The 22,171-nt window shown below is 36.6% G+C and overlaps 1 protein-coding gene across 3 annotated transcripts in view; it reads left to right on the top strand.

Moving 5' to 3' along the window:
* ANGPT1 (angiopoietin 1) overlaps positions 1 to 22,171 on the top strand; it is a 239,078-nt gene that overhangs the window by 197,114 nt on the left and 19,793 nt on the right. For all 3 annotated transcript variants that reach the window (XM_007075831.3, XM_007075832.3, XM_042972971.1), the window contains one exon: positions 6,944 to 7,110. In XM_007075831.3, coding sequence (XP_007075893.1) covers positions 6,944 to 7,110 — 167 coding nt within the window. The remainder of the gene's footprint in view (positions 1 to 6,943; positions 7,111 to 22,171) is intronic.

Below are 22,171 nucleotides of genomic sequence, written 5' to 3'. Positions count from 1 at the left end.
GCCTCTCTCCTTCCCTTTATTCTGGTTGATATCTATGGGCTGCCTTTTGCCTCATAAGGTTTCCAGAACAATATGTTAAAATTATCAGCACATGAATTACAAATTCATATTGTAATTTATTATTTTTAAACCTCTCTCACCAGGGAAGATTTGCAACTTATTTGATTCTTAACATTGGCTTTAAGCCTACAAAAGCCTTTTACCTGAGCTTTGTTTTCACTTAACCTTCCTTATGAGGGGATTCAGCAAAATCTGGTTTATGGATTTGTAAAGATGTTTGCAGAGAGGGAAGTCTGCAGTGGGCCTTTTTAATGAGGCACTTAGGGAACCATTTTAACTCTTTCAAGCCAGGAGGATACCATTTAGTGGCCTCCTGCAATGGCACTTATCAGCAGTACTTTTGCATATATAAAGCCCAGTCAGCTTGGAATTCCAAATAGTACTCTAGTGGCCTAACTTTATGGAAGGTAGTGACTAATGCCCTGGAGACAACCTGGCTTTGTATTGAAAACAATTACCCCCATAAACAGAACTTCCTACTGACACAAATATTCGGTCTGAGCACCATACCTTCTGGGAGTTCTTTGAGCACCATACCTTCTTAGAGCTCTTTGTTTCTGGAAAGAAATTAAGAACATATTTTCAACTGCTTTTTAACATCTTCACATTAAAAAGAGAAAAATATATATAAGAAATTTAAAATGTTGAAGTAAATCATTCTTTTGATCTTTCTTGGGATGAATGTCTCAGCAGTTACAGGAAGAGATACATGATTGAATTGTGTATTAAAGCACCTCTGAAAAGCCATAGATCAGTAACCCTGCCTTCATATCTGTTTTCTTTAATCATTTGTATGGAAAAAAGATGAAACCCATAAAATACATCGACTGTGTCTGGTTTCAATTGTGTTTCAGCTATAGAAAGTCAACACTTCCTAGAAGCATTATCCGACAAAAAAAAAAAAAGCAACAAAGTATAGAGACAATTATTTTATTAACTTGGGAACATACAACCAAAACTGAATATTTCTGCAGGTCTTGGCCAAAATTAATGAATATTGATCTTTCCTCTGTGTGTATTTTTTTTTTTAACAACATGCAGTTTTTAAGGCCAACTTTAAGTATTAGATTAGGTTAAATTCCAGTGTCTGTTTTTGCCTTTCATTAAAGGGCTAAAAGAGGAAGAACATTGATTAACAATCTATCTGAAATTTTACATGTGATTGTGATTGAAGTAACTAAACATAATAGTTTCCATGAAAAGATATGACCTAGCATTGTCGGATTTTTATTACTATTTTTTATTCTTTTGATAAAGACTTGCTGCTTTTTTAGTGTTAGCACTAAAATTTGTATAAGCTTTTATTTTTATTTATACAGATGTTACAGGTTCTTTGGAGTAAAATATAGACCTATGGTAATCCGGTATGTGTATGATAAAGTATGAGCCTGTTTTTTTTGGATGTGGCCATCTCTATATTTTAGGGATCAATATACTTTTTTTTCAAGGACAGTCCCATAATACATTATCAAATTGTGTCTCCTGATATGGAGCTCCGTATGAAGATGAGGTTTTATGCCTCTCTCTTTCCTGTGTACCATTCAGATAATTTCATCTGGTTACTATATTCTTCCTCATTTGCATTCAGAATAGCTGTTCCACATCATAATTATATGATTCCCCACCTATGGTACAAAGCAGACTCATCCATGGAACCTTTCAAAAACGTACATATCTCTAAGCACACCCCAGACATATTGAGTCAGAACCTCCATGTGGGAACCAAGTCATCTTATTTTTAAAAAGCTCCACAGCTGGTTCTGATATGCACTCCTGGTTGAAAGCAACTGTCAGAGCTATGAATTTATTGGCATGAGTTTAAAATCTCAAAAATTACCTCTTTTGCAGTTCTTAAAACTTATGAGATATAGACAGAAAGAGATGAAAAGAACTAGGACTAAGGGACAGTTGGAGGACACAGCTTCTCTCTCCATTAGGAAGCAGAAGTAAAAATAAGAGAGTAGTCTACACTTTGGTTTATGTCAACCAGTGTCAACCAGTTGGTTTTAATTTCTTATTTATTTTTTCTTTATTTTTAAAAATGTTTATTTACTTATTTTGAGAGAGAGAGAAAGCACACGCAAACTGGGGAGGGGCCGAGAGAGAGAGAGAGGAGAGAGCGAATCCTATACAGGTTCTGTGCTGTCAGTGTGGAGCCTGAAACGGGGCTTGATCCCATGAACCATGAGATCATGACCTGAGCTGAAGTCAGGAGTCGGACACTTAACTGACTGAGCCACACAGGCACCCCTAATTTCTTATTCAATAATTCTTGGATTAAAATGACAGTACTTATTTATATAAACCCAACACTCAACTTGCCGTAAGAATACATTAGTTCCTAGCATCTAAAAACCTTTTAAATAATTGTTTCAGTATCCCCTTATTCATTTCCAGGCTAAGACATAGTCCTGGATTGTTTTTGTTCCCTTTTGCATACAGAGTAGAATGAAACCTGCTTCTCCTCAAATAGCTCACAGTCTGGTGGGAGAGAGGCAAGTAAACAGAACATTACTATGTATTGTGATATATCCTTTAACTATAATAACAACAACTAGATTTTTGTTGTTCTCATGTATCAGCATTGAGCTAAATGCTTTCAATATATTATTTCTCTCTCACAACCTTATATATGGAAACGACATTTTTAATCCCTGTTTTGCAGATAAGGAAACTGAGGCTAAAAACTAATAATCGGAGGTTCCACAGCAAATATGAGGCAGAGCAATGCTTCAAATTGGAGCAGAGATAGGGAGTAGAAGATACTTAATCAAAGCCAAGCCTTTATTTCTAGGCATTAGATCTGTAGTCTGCCTGATAAACTATGCAATAGACAGTTTACTAATGTGGGAACCCATTTTCCCTTCTTTGACTTATTTTTCATCTTCATGATGAAACAGTGTTTTCTGCATGGCTGCCCTTAGCTTTTAGAAAGTTCCCTCCCTACCCTCCCTCTCTAACAGTCATTTTGATTCATTGTGGCCGAACATCTTGTTCCCACCATGCACCATGTTTAGACAGTTTATCTGGCAAGGTGCATGGAATAGAATTTTTATTTATAAAATCAAATTTTGTTGTTTTCCTTTCAGTTGCTTCTTCTCTTTTCACTCAGAAAAAGCAAACTGTTTAGGAAGGGATGTTAAGCTCCACTCAGAGGAGGTACAAGACTGCGTGCCACGCTGGGGACAGAGGCTCTCATAGGAATGACACTAATCTGTTTTTTGAGGCTCACTGGAGATCACTGCCCTTTTTCCCTAGAGAAGCTGAGCAGTTTTATCCCTGCAGTGCTTTCAGCAGCATGGAAATATGTGACCTAAAACTTAACACTTCATCATTCCCAGCTTCCTTATTCACATTTAGTATAATTGCTGAATCCCTTCTAACTGCGCACCAGAGGGAATCCTCAAGTGGCTAGAGAGTTGACGCGTCTAAGCTGAGAAGAAAATGCAAGGAAAAATCCCAGCAGTCTTCTTTCTCCTCCAGTGGCTGCTGCAACTGAGAATGTGCTAATTCTTTGACTTTCAGTGCCCTGTAGCTTTTTGTTTTGCTTATTCATTGGAGAAGGTAAGCTTCACTCTTCTTTCTGGTATGTAGCCTTGCTGCCACGAAAATGTGTAAAATTCTTAGCACATCCTAAATTGCTCTGATATTCTCTGCCACTGTGGAACTTTGGCAAAGTATGACTTGTGCATCTCGGAAACAGAGAAGCAAGGGAGCACTGGAATACTGACTTCTGGGGGTCCTATATCTTTGCTCTGAGCTACAGGACCTCAGGGGAGAATATATGCTTCAGGGGAGCATATGCCAGTACAATTTGAATGAAGAGTGTTGAGTTAATTAAAAACTAAGTTAAATTTGGGAATAATCTTAAAAGTGTGTTTCTATATGTTAATGAATTTTGTTTTAATTTTAAGTATAAAATTATATATTCATTTACACATTATTGAAAATGTAGGGCCAGAGTCTGGAATTCTGGGTCAGTGGTTCTTTTTTAGAACTTTCCCATAATTAAATGCATCAAAGTTCTACCTTCTGTTTTTTTGTTTTTGTTTTTATTTTGTGTTTTGTTTTCACTAGAGCAAATAAGACACCTGCAAAGCAACGTAAGTTAAAATCTTCTAATGTTTTATTATTTTTCTAGTCTTTTGGAGTAATTGTAACAAACATAACTCCAAAGCATTTTTTTAGTGATTTGCTTTTATTGAGCAAACCTAATATTTAAATTAGGTTTTATCAAAAACAAAACAGAACAAAACAAGTGGCTCTTTTCCCACTAATACTTAACTTATTTACATAACATTATAAATCTTATCAGAACAATAATAGAACAGGCATAAATGGTTTGGGGACCCAACACTACTGATGTTTAGTAAGTAACTCAATTGGCAGAGACAGTAGCACACAAATGTATTTAATGCATTTAGTATCCTCTGGGCATACACGCGAGCGCACACACACACACACACATATACATGCATACATAAACTTATATATTTTAAGTTCATTTATTTTGAGAGAGAAAGAGAGAGCACACACAAGCAGGGGAAGGGCAGAGAGAGTGAGAGAGATAATCCCAAACAGTCTCTGCACTGTCCGCATGGAGCCCGATGCAGGGCTCAAACTCATGAACCATAAGATCACGACCTGAGCCAAAATCAGGAGTCTGGCACTTAAACTGAGCCACACAGGTGTGGCAATCAATATATGTCAAATAAGGAGTGTGTTAAGTTTGTTAAAGGAGAAATCCGTTAAGAATACTTCTACTATAGTTATAATTCTATAAAGTTGATATACATTAAATTTGAAAAAAAAAACAAGATTTTCAGATTCTGTCGTCTGTATTGGGAAAATGAGAATTGCTGTGATTATCTCAGTACTACCGTCACACTTCTTAAAAGTAAAACCTTTGTAAATGATTGCCTCCGTTAACAGAATGTTTCTTTCTGAAACATCAGGGTGTATATCCTGCTATGCTGGAGGTGTGTCTTTCAGATATCAACGTGCCTGGGACAAATGGGGAGGTTGTTTGGACATAGATTCATGGGGCTGGTTCTCAAATATTTTGACTCTCTGTGCAGCCAGGAAATTTTTTTTTTTTTCAGCCAGAGCTCCAGTGATCATGATTCAGTGGGCACTTTAAACAACAAGAATTATGTTGTTTTTGTTTGTTTGTTTGTTTGGTTTGTTTTGTTTTTAAATGCTCAGAAGTGTTTTGTCCGTGCAGTACGAGCTAAGGCACAGCATGTTGTCTCCAGGAGCTTCAGGGGCAGGAGGATACCAGAGAAGCAAGCCCTCTTCGGAGCTGGGCATACAGGCTCCCTTTTGGCCTGGGTGCTGCGCTTCAGACCCTAGCCCCAGAAGAGCCAAGGCTGTGTTGAAGAGGTTGATGCGAGTGGAGCTGACTGTGATGAGTGTTGATTTCAGGCCCAGGCTCTGGAGCAGTTTTACCTGCATCTCTGGCCCAGCCACAACAAGGTCCCTGATGGTGCCAGGGCCCAGGGCCATTGTAATCTGCTTGAACTTCACCTCGATTCAGCTGTCTGCTGGGCCTTGCTCACCTCCAGCTCCAGCTGGGCCCAGGGACAGACCAGTTCTAGCTCTTGCACTTCCTGTACCCACTGGAGCTCCACCTTCATCTCAATGGCGAAAGCCTCTCCTTTCAACTTGGCCTGCAGCACAGTGCCTTCTTCCTGGATGTGCAGGGTCTCTGCATGGGGCTCAGCCCTCGCCTTGGTAGTTCCACTGCTCTCCACAACAGTGCTCAGAGCCTCCACTCCAAGAATTATGTTTAATTACTTCTCTGAATGTCATTATTAAATGCTATAGTGTTTTCCTCCCTCCTTCCCTCCCTTCTTCAAACTTCAATAAAGCATATGGAGTACTGGGTGTATGCTAACACTCTGTAGTCTTTGAGGCTTCACAGATACAGCACAGCTTCTGTCCTCAAGGAGCACAGCTTCTGTCCTCAAGGAGCTCACGGTTTGGCCAGTAAGACAAACATGCAGTTCAAGCATTACATTAAACTTCAAGCGTTGCCAAAGAATACTTTTTGAGGATTCGAAAACTGAATATCCTAATCTAGAATGTCAGTAGTTTCACATCACCAACATTGAGAGTTGGCTTTCCTTGGGGGACCACTTCTTTTTTTTCACCCACAAAGAAACTATTTTTGAACATTTAACAACCGTGACTGGAATTGCCCTAACGAAAATAAGAGCCATGTTAAGATTCAGGTGCAAAGCAGCCAGCTAGGCTCACTCACTAGCTCTTACATGTCAACCTTCTGCCTCAAAACCCAAATCCATAACGAGAGAGCATTTAAATGATTCCCGTCCTGGGTTTACAGGTTTGCTTATTAACATTTAAAAATGAAAATGTTAAAGCTAGAAAAGTCAAAGGTCTAGTAATATGTTTAAGTTATTATCTGTGTATAATTTGACTCCTGAAAAATAATAACAGCAACAACAACAAAAACAATAATAATATTGTTAAATATCTTGTCCAAGAATATCCTGATAGTATTCATTGAAAACGTTTGAATTATGTTCAAAATGCTCCATTAGCTAATATTTTAGAAACATTTCCAAAAGCAGTCTGTGACTGAGAAGTGTTTACTGGTGAAACCTATTAACCAGATGCATTTAATCTGAAATCATCTGACCTATACAGATTCGAATATCAGCCTTTACTGTAATAAGAATTAGACATAAGGCTCAATGGAGAGAAATGTAGCAGAAAAGTATTGAGTCACTAATTGGAAAAAAATGTGAAAAATGTCTTTCCCTTTAAAGAAAGTTTTATTATTATTTAGAATATAGTTAACACTGAACATGATAAGAGGTTTTGTCTGAAGTAACCGCTGCATCTCTATCTTCTTTTGTAGGGGTTTGGAAATCCCTCTGGTGAATACTGGCTGGGGAATGAGTTTATTTTTGCCATAACCAGTCAGAGGCAGTACACACTAAGAATCGAGCTAATGGACTGGGAAGGAAACCGAGCCTATTCACAATACGACCGATTCCACATAGGAAATGAAAAGCAAAACTACAGGTAAGTCCTCCTTCGACTTAGGGCCCAACTGTCCTGGGCCTCGCCACTGACTAGTTTCAGGGGAAAGATGTGAAAGACAGAGTGATGAGAGCCATCCTTCAGAATGAGAATTAGGTCGTCTAGGCCTTTGGTAGGGATACAAAAATCTCAGTAAAGGCTTCTTAAAAGCTTTAAATTTGAATTTTCACAGACTATTTTGATGTTGGCTCAGATACTAGAGGATGAAGAATTAAGTCAAGCACAATAGTATTGTTGTTGTGGTTTTTATTGCTGTTATTGTGGTGAAATAGGTGCAGTGAATTCATACCTATGAAACTGATGGCAGAGAATTGACTCAAACTCAGTGGCTTGGAATAAGTACTCCTTTCTATGATTTTTCTACTTACATTTTATTCACCTTTCTTAAATTGTTATTTTTTCACATTATTTTGAAAGTGACAAAGAGGAGGTATAAGTTTATGTTTTTATATGACTTATGTAAAAGATAAGGTGAGGCATAATTTAGAATTTTTTGGAAAATAATGTAAAGGCAAGAATAAATTCAAATAATGGCATCAGTGTACACAATACATCATTGTAGGTGTACAAATTGACAAATTCTACACTTTCTTGTTAACATCCTGATTTTTTTTTCAGCAGCTTGTACACTGTCCAAAAAAAAAAAATTAAAAGATGGCTAAGCAAATAATGCAGGATGATAAATTCATTCCCCAAACCCTTATTGTGTTACTTCTATGTTATAGGAACCCTACCAGGCACTGGTAATTTTTCAGTCGGTGATAAGGTCTCTAGTCTCCTAGACCTCACAGTCCAGCTTTGTAACTAGCTAGGTCACTAAATAACTGGCTGGCATTCCTTGACAACAGGGAACATATTTCCATTACTTTTATATCACTACCTATTAATGCAATACTTGGCACATATAAATCCTTAATAATTGCGTGTGACAGTTTCATAATCAGCAAATTAGTGTTGCAGTGATTTTTAACTCTCCATATTGTAGCTACTCTACCTCAGTCTTGGAAACGTGATTGTGTGCATTAAAGGGTTGGCACATAGCTTCAAGCAAAATGCAGTGATAGCAACTAAAGCCTTCTGCTGTTTTTCCAACCTGTGTGGCCCTCTTATAGTTCCACGCTTTCTGCTGCTTGTGTCTTTTTGAGGCATGCTATTCTCTAAGGGTTTGAATCCACAACATTTTCATGAACATATCTCATTTTATTTTAATGGATTATGTAGGGGATTGGATCCTTAGAGACATAAGGATCATTTTTTTAAACAAACAGTGATGATGTCACAACAGTGGGATAAGAAATAGATCTAAAGAGTTTTCATCATCTCATGGGAGGGTAGTGAGGATGTACCTAATGACAACTCAAGAAACCAAAGAAGAGACATTTATAAAATGCAATGGAGTGTAAGAAGATGTGTTTCCAAGGAGGTCAATATTTGGGGAGTTTTATAACAAGAGAAACCACTGTAAAACATCAGGGGTACTCTTATGTAAATGTTTTGACCTGAAACTTGAAACTATATGGAACTTGGCTAATGTCAGACAGCTTGACAATAGGACTAGCAAATAATTAGTCTAGTCTTTTTCTAGGCTCCTGAAGAATTTGCTTTGGTTCCTTTCCAAAATGTCTCTCAGTTCTTTGTAGGTGTGTGTGTGTGTTTGCATGCATACACATGTGCTTGTGAGGCTGGGGTGGTGTTAAGACAAAGAGTGCATGGACAGGTTTAGGAAGATTGTCAGAAACCAAAGTAGGCTTCAGGGTGCATGGTATGAATGTCATTCTGGCATCTGTGTGAGGAAGGAGCACTTACTTCCTCTTAGAATGCCCCACTGCCCTCATTGATCATTTCCTGTCCCTACGATGTATGATTCTGATCTTCACCCATATGATGCAGATTTATGATTGAAAAGCAAGTCTTCCCAGATAGAGTAAGGCATGCACTCTGGGATCCCCATTTTTCTTTCTTGAGAGAATCGTGAACCTTGATAGGCACGCTGCTGTAGTAAAGTTGGTGGCTCTGGCCCTCTCTCTCGGCAGGACCCAGCAGAAAATAAGTCTGTAACCATCACCTTCTCATGCAGTTGAGTATAAGATTCATATTGGCATCAAATGGGAAATTAGAATTCATTAAAACATAATGCCTTTTCTGGTGAAAGCTTGCTTAAAATAAGCACACTATGAAATGGTCCTATTTACTCTTTCGAAGAAAATCAGACAGAAGCCTGAAAAGGGAGTACACCCTTGTGACTCCCCTCCCCACCTGTGTCATCACTCACTCAAGTCCAATAACACCAGGTGTGCCTGAAGTTAGAGCCCAGAAGTCCGACTTTGCCTCTGCTTCTCATCCACTTATTTCTCTTTCTTCTGAATTAAGAAGGAATTTTTTAATTTCAGTGATAATTCATTAAAAGGATTAACACTAGCATTTGTGTAGTGTTTTATAATTTATGAAATGGTTTTTAACACTTTAAGCATTCAGTCTTCACACTGAAGTTTTGAGGTAGGTATTACTAGACACATTTTAAATATGAAGGAAATGAGGCTTTGGTCAACTGACCTGCTCAAACTCAAGTAAATATCAACTAAAAACAGAACTATGGAATTCATATTAGGATTTTGGTTTCTTTTTTTTAAATTTTTCAATATTTTTTCCTCCTCCAAATTAAATTCAGATGATTTTTTGAGATTTTTTTTTTTTAAGTATTCTACCTTAACAAATTTTATTTTGGAAACTTATAATAGCTGTGGTCATAATGTATAAATCTAAGTTTAAAATTTTTTTCTCATGCTCTGGACACAAACTGATAAAAGTAAGTGTTGTTGAATGGATACATAAGCTTACAAATGTACATAGAATACACACACTTTCCTTTTATTCTCTAAGGAAACTCCAAATGATTTTCTCAGATAGAAAATAAAATCTATGGAACCCAGGAGAATATATATAAGGAAAAAATAATGTGAGAGTGTCATGATAAACATATCATGTAAAATAACACACAATTAATGTGAAATTATTAAATACTTCCTCTAGAGAGGTAGTATTATTCAGGTCCTCATCATCTAACACCCAAACTATTGTACAGTTTTCCTGCCTCCAATCTTGATGCTCTCAAATATATCATCCACACTATTGTTGGTATGGTTTTTCTAAAAGATAATCTGACTTTGGTTTCTGCCCTCCTTCATATATTTCATCAATGTTCAAATATCTACAGATTAAAGTCTGTCAGTAATACACTTTCCCAACAACTATCAGCTTTCACTAATACACTCTCCCAAAAACCTCACCTGACCAGATACTCTTCATTATGATTATGTTCCAGAAACTACTTGCAATTTCCCTAAACCTTCTGTGTCTCTGGTTATGTTATATTGGCACCCACACATATAAACTTGACTTAGATACATCTTATAAACCCGTAAGATTCTCCTTTATATCAGGAAGTTTTCCCCAATACATGTTATGGTATGTGTTGTGATGAACTCACTCCTAGCCTCCCTTCAGAACTATAGTGCTCCTTCTCTCACCTTCCAGGAATGTTGCTGGTTTACAGCCTGTAGCCAGGGTCCCCTGCCTGAGCATTGCCTGTGGCTGAAGAAAGTCACATCACCCGAGGTCACTGTCCTGCAGACAGATTGCATCCAATGACTAGTCAATACAGGAGTATATAAAGAACCCCTTGCCCCAGTTTGGGACAATTCTGAAGGGCCATCCCAGGTTCAGAATTCCACTTGGGATTAGCCAAGCCCTCTACTGTAACTGTGTGTGAATTCATCCTCTCTCTGTTCAGTATTGCTTTCTTCATTCTTCCATGGGGATTGATCCTGAGAGCCCTCCTTTATAAATCTCCCTACACTGATCTCCTCGAGAAATGCATCATCTTCACATAGGCCAGTTTGGATGTTTTGTGCTCCCATAGATCCCTAATGGGTCTGTGACGAACTATCCAGTATCCACATTCTATTATAAGTCATTAACAAGTATTTATTAAATAACTGTGCTTGTTTCCCTTTTCTACTACTTCTAAGCTTCTTGAGAATAGGAACCATTTTCATCAGAATTCAAGATAATATATTTAAGTGATAGTTAATAACTAATATTTGGTGAGCAGATACTATGCATCAGACACCTTGTTTTCACTTGAAAATATAGGCATGGTACACGGTCACAGGTACTGAGATGAGTAGAAGTTATTTGAGGTTCAATATCATAAGTGTGCACCATATGGCCATCCCTCAATAAAGGGAAATACAGAAGTCAATTTCTAGAACTAAATACACTCAAAGCACATATTCTAACAGATAAAATTTGTTTCTTCTGATCCTATTTCTGTCTTTAATAATTTGAATGTTCATGGGCATTATCTTATCTCTTATTCTCAATTTTCTGTCCTATAAATTAAGTTTTTGTAAAGTTGCAGCTCAAAAATTGTTTTCTAGAATGGAATTACTTTTCTGTATATATTTCTTATTTATTTTATGCCCCTTTATTTCTTTGATAAATTTGGTCTCTCTAATAAATACTTCAGTAAGAGGAAATATCAAATTGCTGGAAACATCAGTTTAGGGCTTACAGTGACCTTTTAGTTCTCATGAAAACTTTGATGGCCCTAATACTCGGAGTTTAAAAAGCAAATACACAACTACCCCCACCACAACAAATGCTTTAAAAATAACAGATTAATTGGGGCACCTGGGTGGCTCAGTTGGTTAAGCGTCCGACTTCAGCTCAGGTTATGATCTCACAGTTTGTGAGTTCGAGCCCCACGTCGAGCTCTGTGCTGACAGCTCAGAGCCTGAAACCTGCTTCAGATTCTGTGTCTCCCTCTCTCTCTGCCCCTCCCCTGCTCACGATCTGCCTCTCTCTGTCTCTCAATAATAAATAAACATTAAAAAATTCTTAAATAACAGATTAATTGTGGGTGTGGTGAGATACTGTGATCTATTGGAAAGTGTTTTGGAATAGGAATCAGAAGATGTGGAAGCTATTAAATAGTGAAGTCTGGCTTCCATGTCCATAAAACCAAGTTGGTTGTATCCGTGTTCAGAAAAACAGAGCTATTATAAGCACTGTGGAAATAAGAGATTTGTTATACAGATTACACCTTGCACAACTGTGAGATGAACTGGGATAGTGAAGGTCTGAAAGGTGAAGGTCCCAGCATAGCAGTGGACCAGCTGGAGCTTGCAGGGAAATCCAAGAAAACAAGCATGTCCAGCCACCAGAGGAGGACCACAAAGGGGGAGATCTAAGGAACTATGTCACTTCAGGGTAGCTATGCTACCAATCAAACATCCGTTGACAGGTCTGGGACTGTTGACCGCATGGGAAGGCAGGCTGGATGCAGAGTGGAAAAGGACAAGCTGGGAACTGACAGGCATCTCTTCCATATTGACTGATGGTCAGATTCAGGCCTCTGCTTCCTCCCACCTTCCAAATCTCACACCAAGTCCTCTTTTGGCGAACAAGGAGGGATATCCTGGGAAACATAGTTCCCAGATTAACCAAGTTGACAGTAGTTTAATCTAGCTATATAACGTAGGCAGTTTACATGTTACTTTAATACCTCAGTTCTGTCATCTTTAAGTGGGAATAATGCCCTCTCTCCTATCATCCTCACCATTTGTTATGGAGATCCAATCAAAAAGAGTATGCAAACATACTTTGTATTGGACAAATTTAAATGCCATGCAACTATAAAAAAATTTACATATTTTTATTTCAATTTGCATCACACCCAAGAAATTTATTACTGGTTTTGATAAAAAAATTAATTATATTCTGTATTGAAATCCATATTCCACTGTCCCAGAAATGTTTTACTGATTGGGATTTTTGTCTATTTGTTAATTTGGCTTCAAGACCCAGTCCAGGTTCACTCATTTCATCTGTGATCTCTTCAGTCAACTTTTACTTAGAATAGTCTACCACATACCTACCATAAGTATTTTTAAAGAATCCCAGTCAGTGTTCCTCAGAAATGTCTCTTTCTGGATTCACCTTATTATTTCTTCCTGATGAGATTCAAATTAAATCTTTTTGGCGAGAATGCTGTATAAACAATATTATGTACTTCCCATTTTATCACATCCAAAGGTACAAAGAGTTAATTTGTCCCATTATTGGTTTGGCTAAGTTTAATTCACTTAAGGTTTTGTTTTCATTTTTGCAATGGAATATGTAATCTCTTAAAGAAAATTCTTACAAAATATAATGTATAAAACCCATAAAGCTTATCCATTTTGGTTAAAGTGTGGGGACCTACTACAATATCCTTTTGGCCCTTTCATTGCTAGTACCTCAGATGTTTGTAAAGCATAGTTTAAAAAGTGTTGTATTATATTATTATAGCTAAAAAAGTAAAGATTTACCAATTGGAGAAAATTTACTGTGCTACTTTAATGTATACGAAGAAAAAGAAAATTACATGAAAAAATTTCAGCATTGTTAGAAAGGCACAGTTTATTGAACATGTTTTATTACACAAGTGATTTTGCACGTTAATTTTTTTTCTACTCTTGGTTACACTTTGTTCCCTAAAGTTAATTCTTTTATCTTACCATGGTATTAACTGGATTATTAAATCCTTTATCACAGATAGTATAATGACAAGCTTAAAGGTAACCCCTCTTTGAACCAACAGAAAATCTCTATTAGTAAAGTATGAATGATAATGTTTAACCATTTACAATGTTCATCTTATAGTTACAATCTTACTATAATATTGATGCTCAGTTTAAGAATATTCTCCATATTTTATTATCTCCATGTAATTTGTTGGGGATGAATGATACCTTCAGGGTGAAACTATTTCTGTGTTAAAGCCTTGTTCTGAAGAGATTCCACATGAAGAGATGAATGGAATGTTTGGGGAAAAAATTGTCCAAAAAACCCTTAAAAATAATTTAGCCATTAAATATCTTTCTGCACAAAATTTACTTTTGACCAACATCTTCATTGGGGAAGAGTTTGATGTAATGGGTAAAGCCTTGTATTGGGAATTAAGAGCCATGAATTCTAGCCTTGGATCTGTAGTTATTTTCTGAATGACCTTGGACAAGTTACTTCACTTTTCCAAGTCTCAGGTCCTCAGAAGTAAAATAAGAAGGTAAGAATGAAATCTTTCCAATTCCAAAATCTTATTTTTTTTATCATTAAAATACTCCCATGTCATGTATGTATTTCAAGGACAAATTAGTGTAGAGTGAAAAGAATTCTCTAGAGCCTCCCACATAAATTTAAGCCCTGCATTTTTGTAGGTATTGCAAAACTTGTTTTACTCTCTGTAGTGAAATGTTTTTCATTTCTCTGATCCTCTGGGCTATACAGTCCTGGCTAGAACCAGTAGCAGATGTGTTGAAATACCAAGAAGAAAGTTATTTTTTACAGCGCTTCTGGACTGATCAAGGTAGAAAAAAAATAGGGAATCCTCTGGCTGTTTCTACCCTCTTGAATTTTTAGCCTAGATTGCAAACTCAAGGCTTTAAGTCATTTTATTTGTATTTCCAAATAATGTCTCCAATGTGGGAGTTATCTTACTATATTTAGACTACAATTTTTGTTATAGTTCCTTCCTGAAACAGAGAAAAAAAATGTTTTATTCAACAAAATTTGTATTTTATACTCTGACCGAGACAAAATATTCAAAAGGAGAAAAGAATGATCTTACAAAGTCACTTTGTACCTCTCCACGTCTTCTAATGGTCAGGAAAATCCCTTGATTTTATTAAAGTAGATTAATGCCAGTTTCTAGAGTCCTGGATTTTTCTAAGCTGACAAAACAAATGTCCCAGTCCTGTTAGGTTTAAGATTCCCAGAGGATTTCTGCTCTAGAAAAACTAATGCTGGGATTCGGACAATTGCTATTCTAGAAACTTCTAGGTTGGTGAGAGTTGTTAGAAACAGCTAGCTCTGCCTCAAGGAAATAGTCTAGAGAGATGTCCTGTGATCCCACTACTGGGAGTCCTCCTAGTGCTGTCCACTACTGAAAAAATAAAAGCTCTGTTTTCAAGGAATAAAATATTTGTTATGTTCTAGTATGTGCTATCCTAGGATAAAATATCCACAGGGATTTCAGCAGTCAGATATGTATGTGTGTTTACACATGTGCCTACACATGTGTGATGAGGATAGGGGAAGGAGCAGATAATAGACAAACAGGCAGTTACAATACCATGAACACAGTGAGTTCACCGATAAAGACAAGTACGGCATGAATAGGGGGATCTAACCAATTTGGGAAGCTGAGGAGACTTCCACAGGGTAGCCTAAGTTGACATACAAATGGCAAATTGGAATTAGCTAGAAAAATAGTCAAAATTGGAGATAGAAGAGGGAATAGCATATGTTAAGCCTCATAAATAAGACCTGGTATGTCTTGCTAGGCCTATGGTTAGATTGATGTAAATGGTTAGCTTTTGCCTAAGCATGAAGTATAAGGGGACAGGAACAAAGCATAATGCTAAGAGCAAAGAGGACAGCCACACAACTCGTAATATGGAAGAGATTTAGGACTGGCAGCTAGTGATAGCTTCTGAGGGCAGCTCATTTGAAATGGTCTTTCATATTTCAGTCAATTTTTTTTTCACTCAGTGTTTTGATCAATTTCATTCAATAAATATGAACAACAACAATATGCAAGGCATTATGAGTGAAACAAAACCCACAGAACTCAACCCCTATTCTTTAAGAGCTTCAAAACTCTGTGGCTGACTTGATTTTCATTATCCTTCAAGCCTCAGCTTGATCTGAAGAGTTATGCTTCCTGCATTGGATAAGAACCCCTTTCTTTCTGCTGTCACTGTGCTCTGTGCATATCTTTATCAGACTCCTTATTACACTGGATTGTAATTGACTATTATTTGGCTCTTCCGTAGATTGCCCCCTCTAGGTGTGCAGGGATCTCTCCACAAGGTTTGACATGTGACTGGAAAGGAAGTGCTGTCTAATAAATATATGAAAGACATATCAACAAGGATTTTTGGTTGTTGTTCATTCAACAGACAGCTGGCTACTATTTGGCATTTATTGATCTAGATGCTGGAAATCAGAGATCAACAAGTCAAAATTCCTGCCCTCAGACGTTTATGGTTTAGAGTGACGGCATATGCCAATTTCCGTGTAAGACTTTCATAGAGTGCTGTGTCCTTTAGGTTTTGGTTTGTTGCTTGGATGAGATTCATTTCCCTCATCTATTCAACTCTAGGCTCTTCTGTTTTGTTTTGTTTTCTTTTCTTTTCTTTACCTGTAAATGATATGCAAGAATTTCTGTATTGTATGATGCCAAGCAAATGAAATACGATATTAACAAAATAGAAAGACAACGTACCTTGTTTTGTAGGCCAACTGATCTTGAAAAAGGATACTGTGTTGTTGACACTGATAGGTAGTTTTTTTGGCTACAAGAACTAGGTTCTCTGCCTACAATTTTGATAACTGCCACTAGGTGACAGTAAACATTGATTTTATAGAATTCATCATGGATGAATAACTGAGAGCTTAATGAAAATTACAAGATTTAGTTAATTATACTTTTTGAGTAGAAACTTCAAAATTGTGACAATGAAAGTATAAAATATTTATTACTCTGTAACTTATAATTTTTTTCTCTCTAGATGATTTATTTCTTTTCTAAGAGTGTTTACCCATTTCAATCATAAACATCGTAAAAGCATTATAAATAATTATGCCAAGTATCAATAAATATCAACATTAAATGCATCAACTACAAATCTTGTTTAATAGTAGCATCATAACATTCAGCTTTAATATTAAATAAAGTATCCAGCTAAATATTTAAAATATCTGCAAAGTGCTTAGATATGTCTCTTGGTGCTAACAAACAAAGGCCAGGGTTTATGCTGATATGCTTATTCTCTATTGAAAGAATCAAAAGTACTGTTTTATTACCTGGCTCAGTTAGAAATTCAACTAAATAGCTGCATAAAGATTTTAGTTTTATTCATATTTAGGCTTCAACTTCCTTTCCCTCACATACCTTCCTAATCAATTGTAGAGAGAACTTTCTAAGTCTGATCATTATATACAAATTTGAAGGTCACATCATTGTTATAAAAGAACTATTTCAATGAACTCTGCTTTAAAAATAATAGATGTGATTAAAGATCAAATGAATAGTTGGTACCTATTTATAATCTGATTCTTAAAGTACACCTTGTGTTCCTAGCAGAAGAATTACATCTGAATGGTGTATGTTTCTTTGACATCTTCTAATCCAGAAGATACTCTAATTATGAGAAACATCAAGTCAATATTTCCTTTAAAAACAATAATTTCAAAGATGCAGTTGTCTAATATACATTATTATTCTGTTCATTTCTTAACTGAGTATAATTTTGCTTTAATCTGTATAACTTCACTAATACTACTCTCTTAAAAGTTACTATAATTATTTTGAAATCAGAGCCTGCGTTCATTTATTTGCCGAGCCAGCTAGTCATCAAAAATTTATCATGTTGCTAATATTTCCCTGATACTATTTAGTTGTTTCCAAACTTGAGCGTGCATATAGTCAACTAGGGTGTTTGTTTAAAGTGTAGATTTCTGGGTTCCATATCCAGAGATTCTGATCTTGATATAAGGCCTAGATCTGTCAGTGTTACCAAATCCACCCAGGTGATGTTGATGCAGAACTAAAACTTTAATGACTCTAAGAGGAGACACCATCCTTGCTGGTCTTGTGGTGCTGATAGTTTAGAAGATAGAAGAAAACATGATATAGCTGGCTTCAAACAAAAGTTGCAGCTGCAGTATGTTGTAGCATGTCTTTATTTTTTTAATCAAAGAATCATGGACCTTTTTAAAAAAAAATGATGGCACTATGGATCTTCTCCCCAGAATAACTGAAAAAACTGAATTTTGTTTATATTTCTGTGTGATTCAACTCCACACTCAAAGTCCATGGGTAAGAACACTTGGAATTAGACTCTAGTTGGGCAATAAAGAAAAGTGGTCTATTCAGCTGGGGTTGAGGATGGATGAGATACATTGGAGGAGATTAAAGGGTACCAGGAAAGGCTTCACAGAGGAAATCCTTGGGGATTTGTGAAATGTGAGTAGGTGTTCAAGGAGAAAGTATGGAGGATGAAGGCAGAAGGAGAAAGGTCATAAGATTCCAGCCAAAGAGGCAACGTGGACAAAGACCCAGAGATGGGAGAGAGCCTGCACCAGTTAGAAAATAGCAAGTATCTCATATGTGGGAGTTCACTGTGCTACAGAAAACAGAAGGCCATGTTCCATGATAAGGAGTTTGGATACTATCTTATACTAATTTTGAAGAGAAATAAGCACACTGATGATTTTGGTCAACAGAAGAATCTGCTTATGCACACTGGAGCCTTATTTGTAGAACTTATAGCAACACATTATCCAAGTACAACAAGAGAAAGTATTTCCTCTTTGCAAAGAAACCTCAGACAATGCCTCTCAATGGTTTTCAGCATTCTACTCACCCTTTCCCCTCTGTCTTCCCCTAGGGGATGCTGGAAAGAAAGTTTGTTGCTGCTCTTTAAACAGACATTAAAATGAGAACAAACCTACCTCCCTTGAACTTGCTTATGCTAAAAAAATCACCAATTTCAATCACAAATTTTACAAGGTCTTGACTTAATTTGGGGGGAAAAAAGCAAACCCATAAACTCTTTTAGATGGCCATGGTCTTTTGGGCACAAGAAGGGTGTCCAGTCAGTGATCCACTCATGGGGAGCTGACTCTGTCAGCCACACATGACCCCAGGGGAATTGAAGTATGTTTAAGGGACTGTTTGTATTTTTTAGAGAGGTCTTAGTGCCATATAATTCATTTGGCACTCATTTTTTTCTACATATTCTTAGAAAAGGGGAGGAATACTGGAAGAACTTCGCTGTATTTAGAACTAAAACTAGAGAATGAGTACAGTGTGTATTTATGAACTTTGGAAAGTATAGTTTCATGGTCACAGACTTCATGAAAATTATCTTTACATGTACAGAATAGAGTGTACTCTCTCAGCACTATGAAGAGGCACAGAAATAACAGTGTGCGAGTTCTCTATTTTCCGTAATTACAGGAAGAATTTTTCCTGAGTTTTGAACACAGGCAACCTTCATGCCATTGAGAAACTTTGAAAACTGTATTTTACTGGACTTTGGAACCGGGATAGCTGGTAACAGTGTTTCCAGTGTGAAGACCTTGAGGAGATTTGGGTGGCTGATAAACTCATTTTTACAGAGTTCTACATTATATTAATATTTGCAAATCAAGGGAGAGACATTAAAATGTATGCTGTGAAAACAAATAGGTGGAAACTTACCATGCAATTTATGCATGTATAATGAAAACCAATCAGAAACAGAGAACAAATAAAACTGGAAATTTATCTTTCTCAATCAGAGCACAGATTCCCATGACCAACATTATCTCAAACATTTTTCACTTACACATCTTCCACTAAACATGATCAAAACTAAATAACAGCTACCTCAGGGCACCTGAGGCTTAAGAAGCAAATATAACACACTCCTTCTTAGCATAATGGTTAGTTTGATATACAGCAATGCTGCCGATTACTCAATAATCCAATTCCATCTAAGAATAAATGACACCAATTCAGGAAGATTGAATATGATGAAGAAAGCTGTTGGGGAGGAAGGTTGACAATTACAGGATGAGTTGCTATGGGTGATCATTTTCAGGGATTTTTTCCCCAGTATCAATTATGAGTAAAGAAAGGGGGAAAAAAATCACATGCTGGATTCAGCCAATAAAGGACCCTATTATGTCAAAAGAAACATAAGATTCTCAAAAAGTTGAAATTTTAATTTATAAAGAATAAACATTTGAACTAAAGGATCATTTTTCAGGCATCTGGGTTAAAAATAATATAGACCTGGGGTGCCAGGGTGGCTCAGTAGGTTAAGTGTCTGACTTCAGCTCAGGTCATGATCTCATGGTTTGTGAGTTCAAGCCCCACGTCAGGCTCTGTGCTGACAGCTCGGAGCCTGGAGCCTGCTTCAGATTCTGTGTCTCCCTCTCTCTCTGCTCCTTCCCCACTCATGCTCTGTCTCTCTCTCTCTCTCTCTCTCTCTCTCTCAAAAATAAATAAACATTAAAAAAATAATATGGACCTTAAACTAGGTAGTTAGTCAGCAAGTTTCTTGTCCTTTGTACTTAGTATTCTGCTTGCTCTATATAGAACGAGAATAATTTTCAAAGGAAATGGCACCTTATGAATTTGAGAAAATTTCATTTTTAATTTCTCCAGCTTACTACCTACATGCACGTCTTTAATTAGCTACATCTCTATCTCGTTATTTTCATCACTCTCCATATGTTTATGTATATCTATCAATATCATATATATTTTAATTTAATTTAGATTTATTCATATAACTTATGTTTCCTGAGCTACTGTGTATTTTATGGTTATTGGTTAGGGAAATTTGATTCCCTAAGTTGTAACAATCCTTTAAGGATTTTATATGTATCACCTCATTTAATCTTCAGGACAGTATTAAAAGAACATAATAATTTTTAGAGCCATTTTACAGACGAGGCAACTGAGGATCACAAAGATTAGCTAGGTTGCAAACCCAGAAAGTTAAGTTCCAAACTCTATTCTGTTATTCTAATTCTGGAGGCACACATGTACATGACATAATCTTACTCTTCAGAAGCGAATATTTTATTTATCCATTTGTGTGTGTGTGTGTGTGTGTGTGTGTGTGTGTGTGTGTGTGTGTGGAGTATGAGGAGAGAAAGGAAAGAAAGAAGAATTTTTACTAATGACTTTATTGTTATCCATTTTCTTCATTCATACATATTTTGTACCACACCACCTATAGCTGTTTGATCTTTATGTCTTTTTAAGCATCTTTAAATCTCTGTCATATTCTTCATTTTTGACGAGTCAAACTTCACATTATTAGGTCTTTAATCACCCTACTTGCACCCTCTTTTCTTTTGAAACTTCTTTTGAACTTTTCCTTCTACATATAGATTTATATCTATGAATGTAGATCATCGCCATGTAGCTGTCTATTGTAGGATGTATTCGCTTATATTTTCATACATGGACTGACTTTTTTTAGATATTTTCCTATCATTGTCTCACATACTCCTTGACAGGCTCTTGCAAACAAATAAATAATTATGTTCACTTACGGAGTAAGACAATATAGCTCCAACATTTGAAAAACAGTGTTGTACATAATGACACTGACTTAATAGAGCCTCCTCCAACAGAGATCGCAGCCCTAGATCCAACATTGGAAAACAAACCTTCTGTCCTCTAACAAACAAGGTAAAGATTTTTTTTAATTTTTAAGTTTATTTATCTATTTGTAGAGAGATAGAGATGAGAGAGAGAGAGAGAGAACACAAGTGAGGCAGGGACAGAGAGAGAGGGAGAGAGAGAGAATCCCAAGCAGGCAGGCTGTGTGCTGTCAGTGCAGAGCCCAATGCAGGGCTCAAACCCATGAACCATGAAATCACAACCTGAGGCAAAATCAAGAGTCGGATGCTGACTAAGCCACCCAGGAACCCTAAGGTAAAGCTTTTGAAACAGATTTCTAAATGAATATCTAGGTTCCAGAGGGAATTATGCGATAGAGACACGTGTACAGATATAGGTCCCTTTGTAAACTCAATGGTCTCATTTCTCATATGGACTCCCCAGTATTTATTTTAATGGGTTATTTCATGATCTATTTCTTCAAATATCAACATATACAAATGAATTACATCCTCATTATAGCAGTATCCCAATATAATTTCATCAGATTATTAAAGTCATTAATATTGGGCAAATTTCACATCAGAAAATAAATGCCCAGGGGGCTTGAATTGTAAGACATAATTAAATTATAGAGTTAAAATGTTATTACATGTAAGCCATATCTTGAATGGGTAAAACTTAAATTCTAAACAATTTTAACTTAGTTCATAATTGACTCAAATATTTATTGTATGCCTGTTGTGTTTATAGTATATGGAGTTTATAAAGATGGCTGGCTTATAATATGGTAAGGAAGCGAAAGCACACATG

Source organism: Panthera tigris, chromosome F2, assembly GCF_018350195.1.
Source record: "Panthera tigris isolate Pti1 chromosome F2, P.tigris_Pti1_mat1.1, whole genome shotgun sequence".
Taxonomy (NCBI): domain Eukaryota; kingdom Metazoa; phylum Chordata; class Mammalia; order Carnivora; family Felidae; genus Panthera; species Panthera tigris.
The sequence above is the reverse complement of the archived record's forward strand: the minus strand, read 5'-3'. Positions and strand labels throughout refer to the sequence as shown.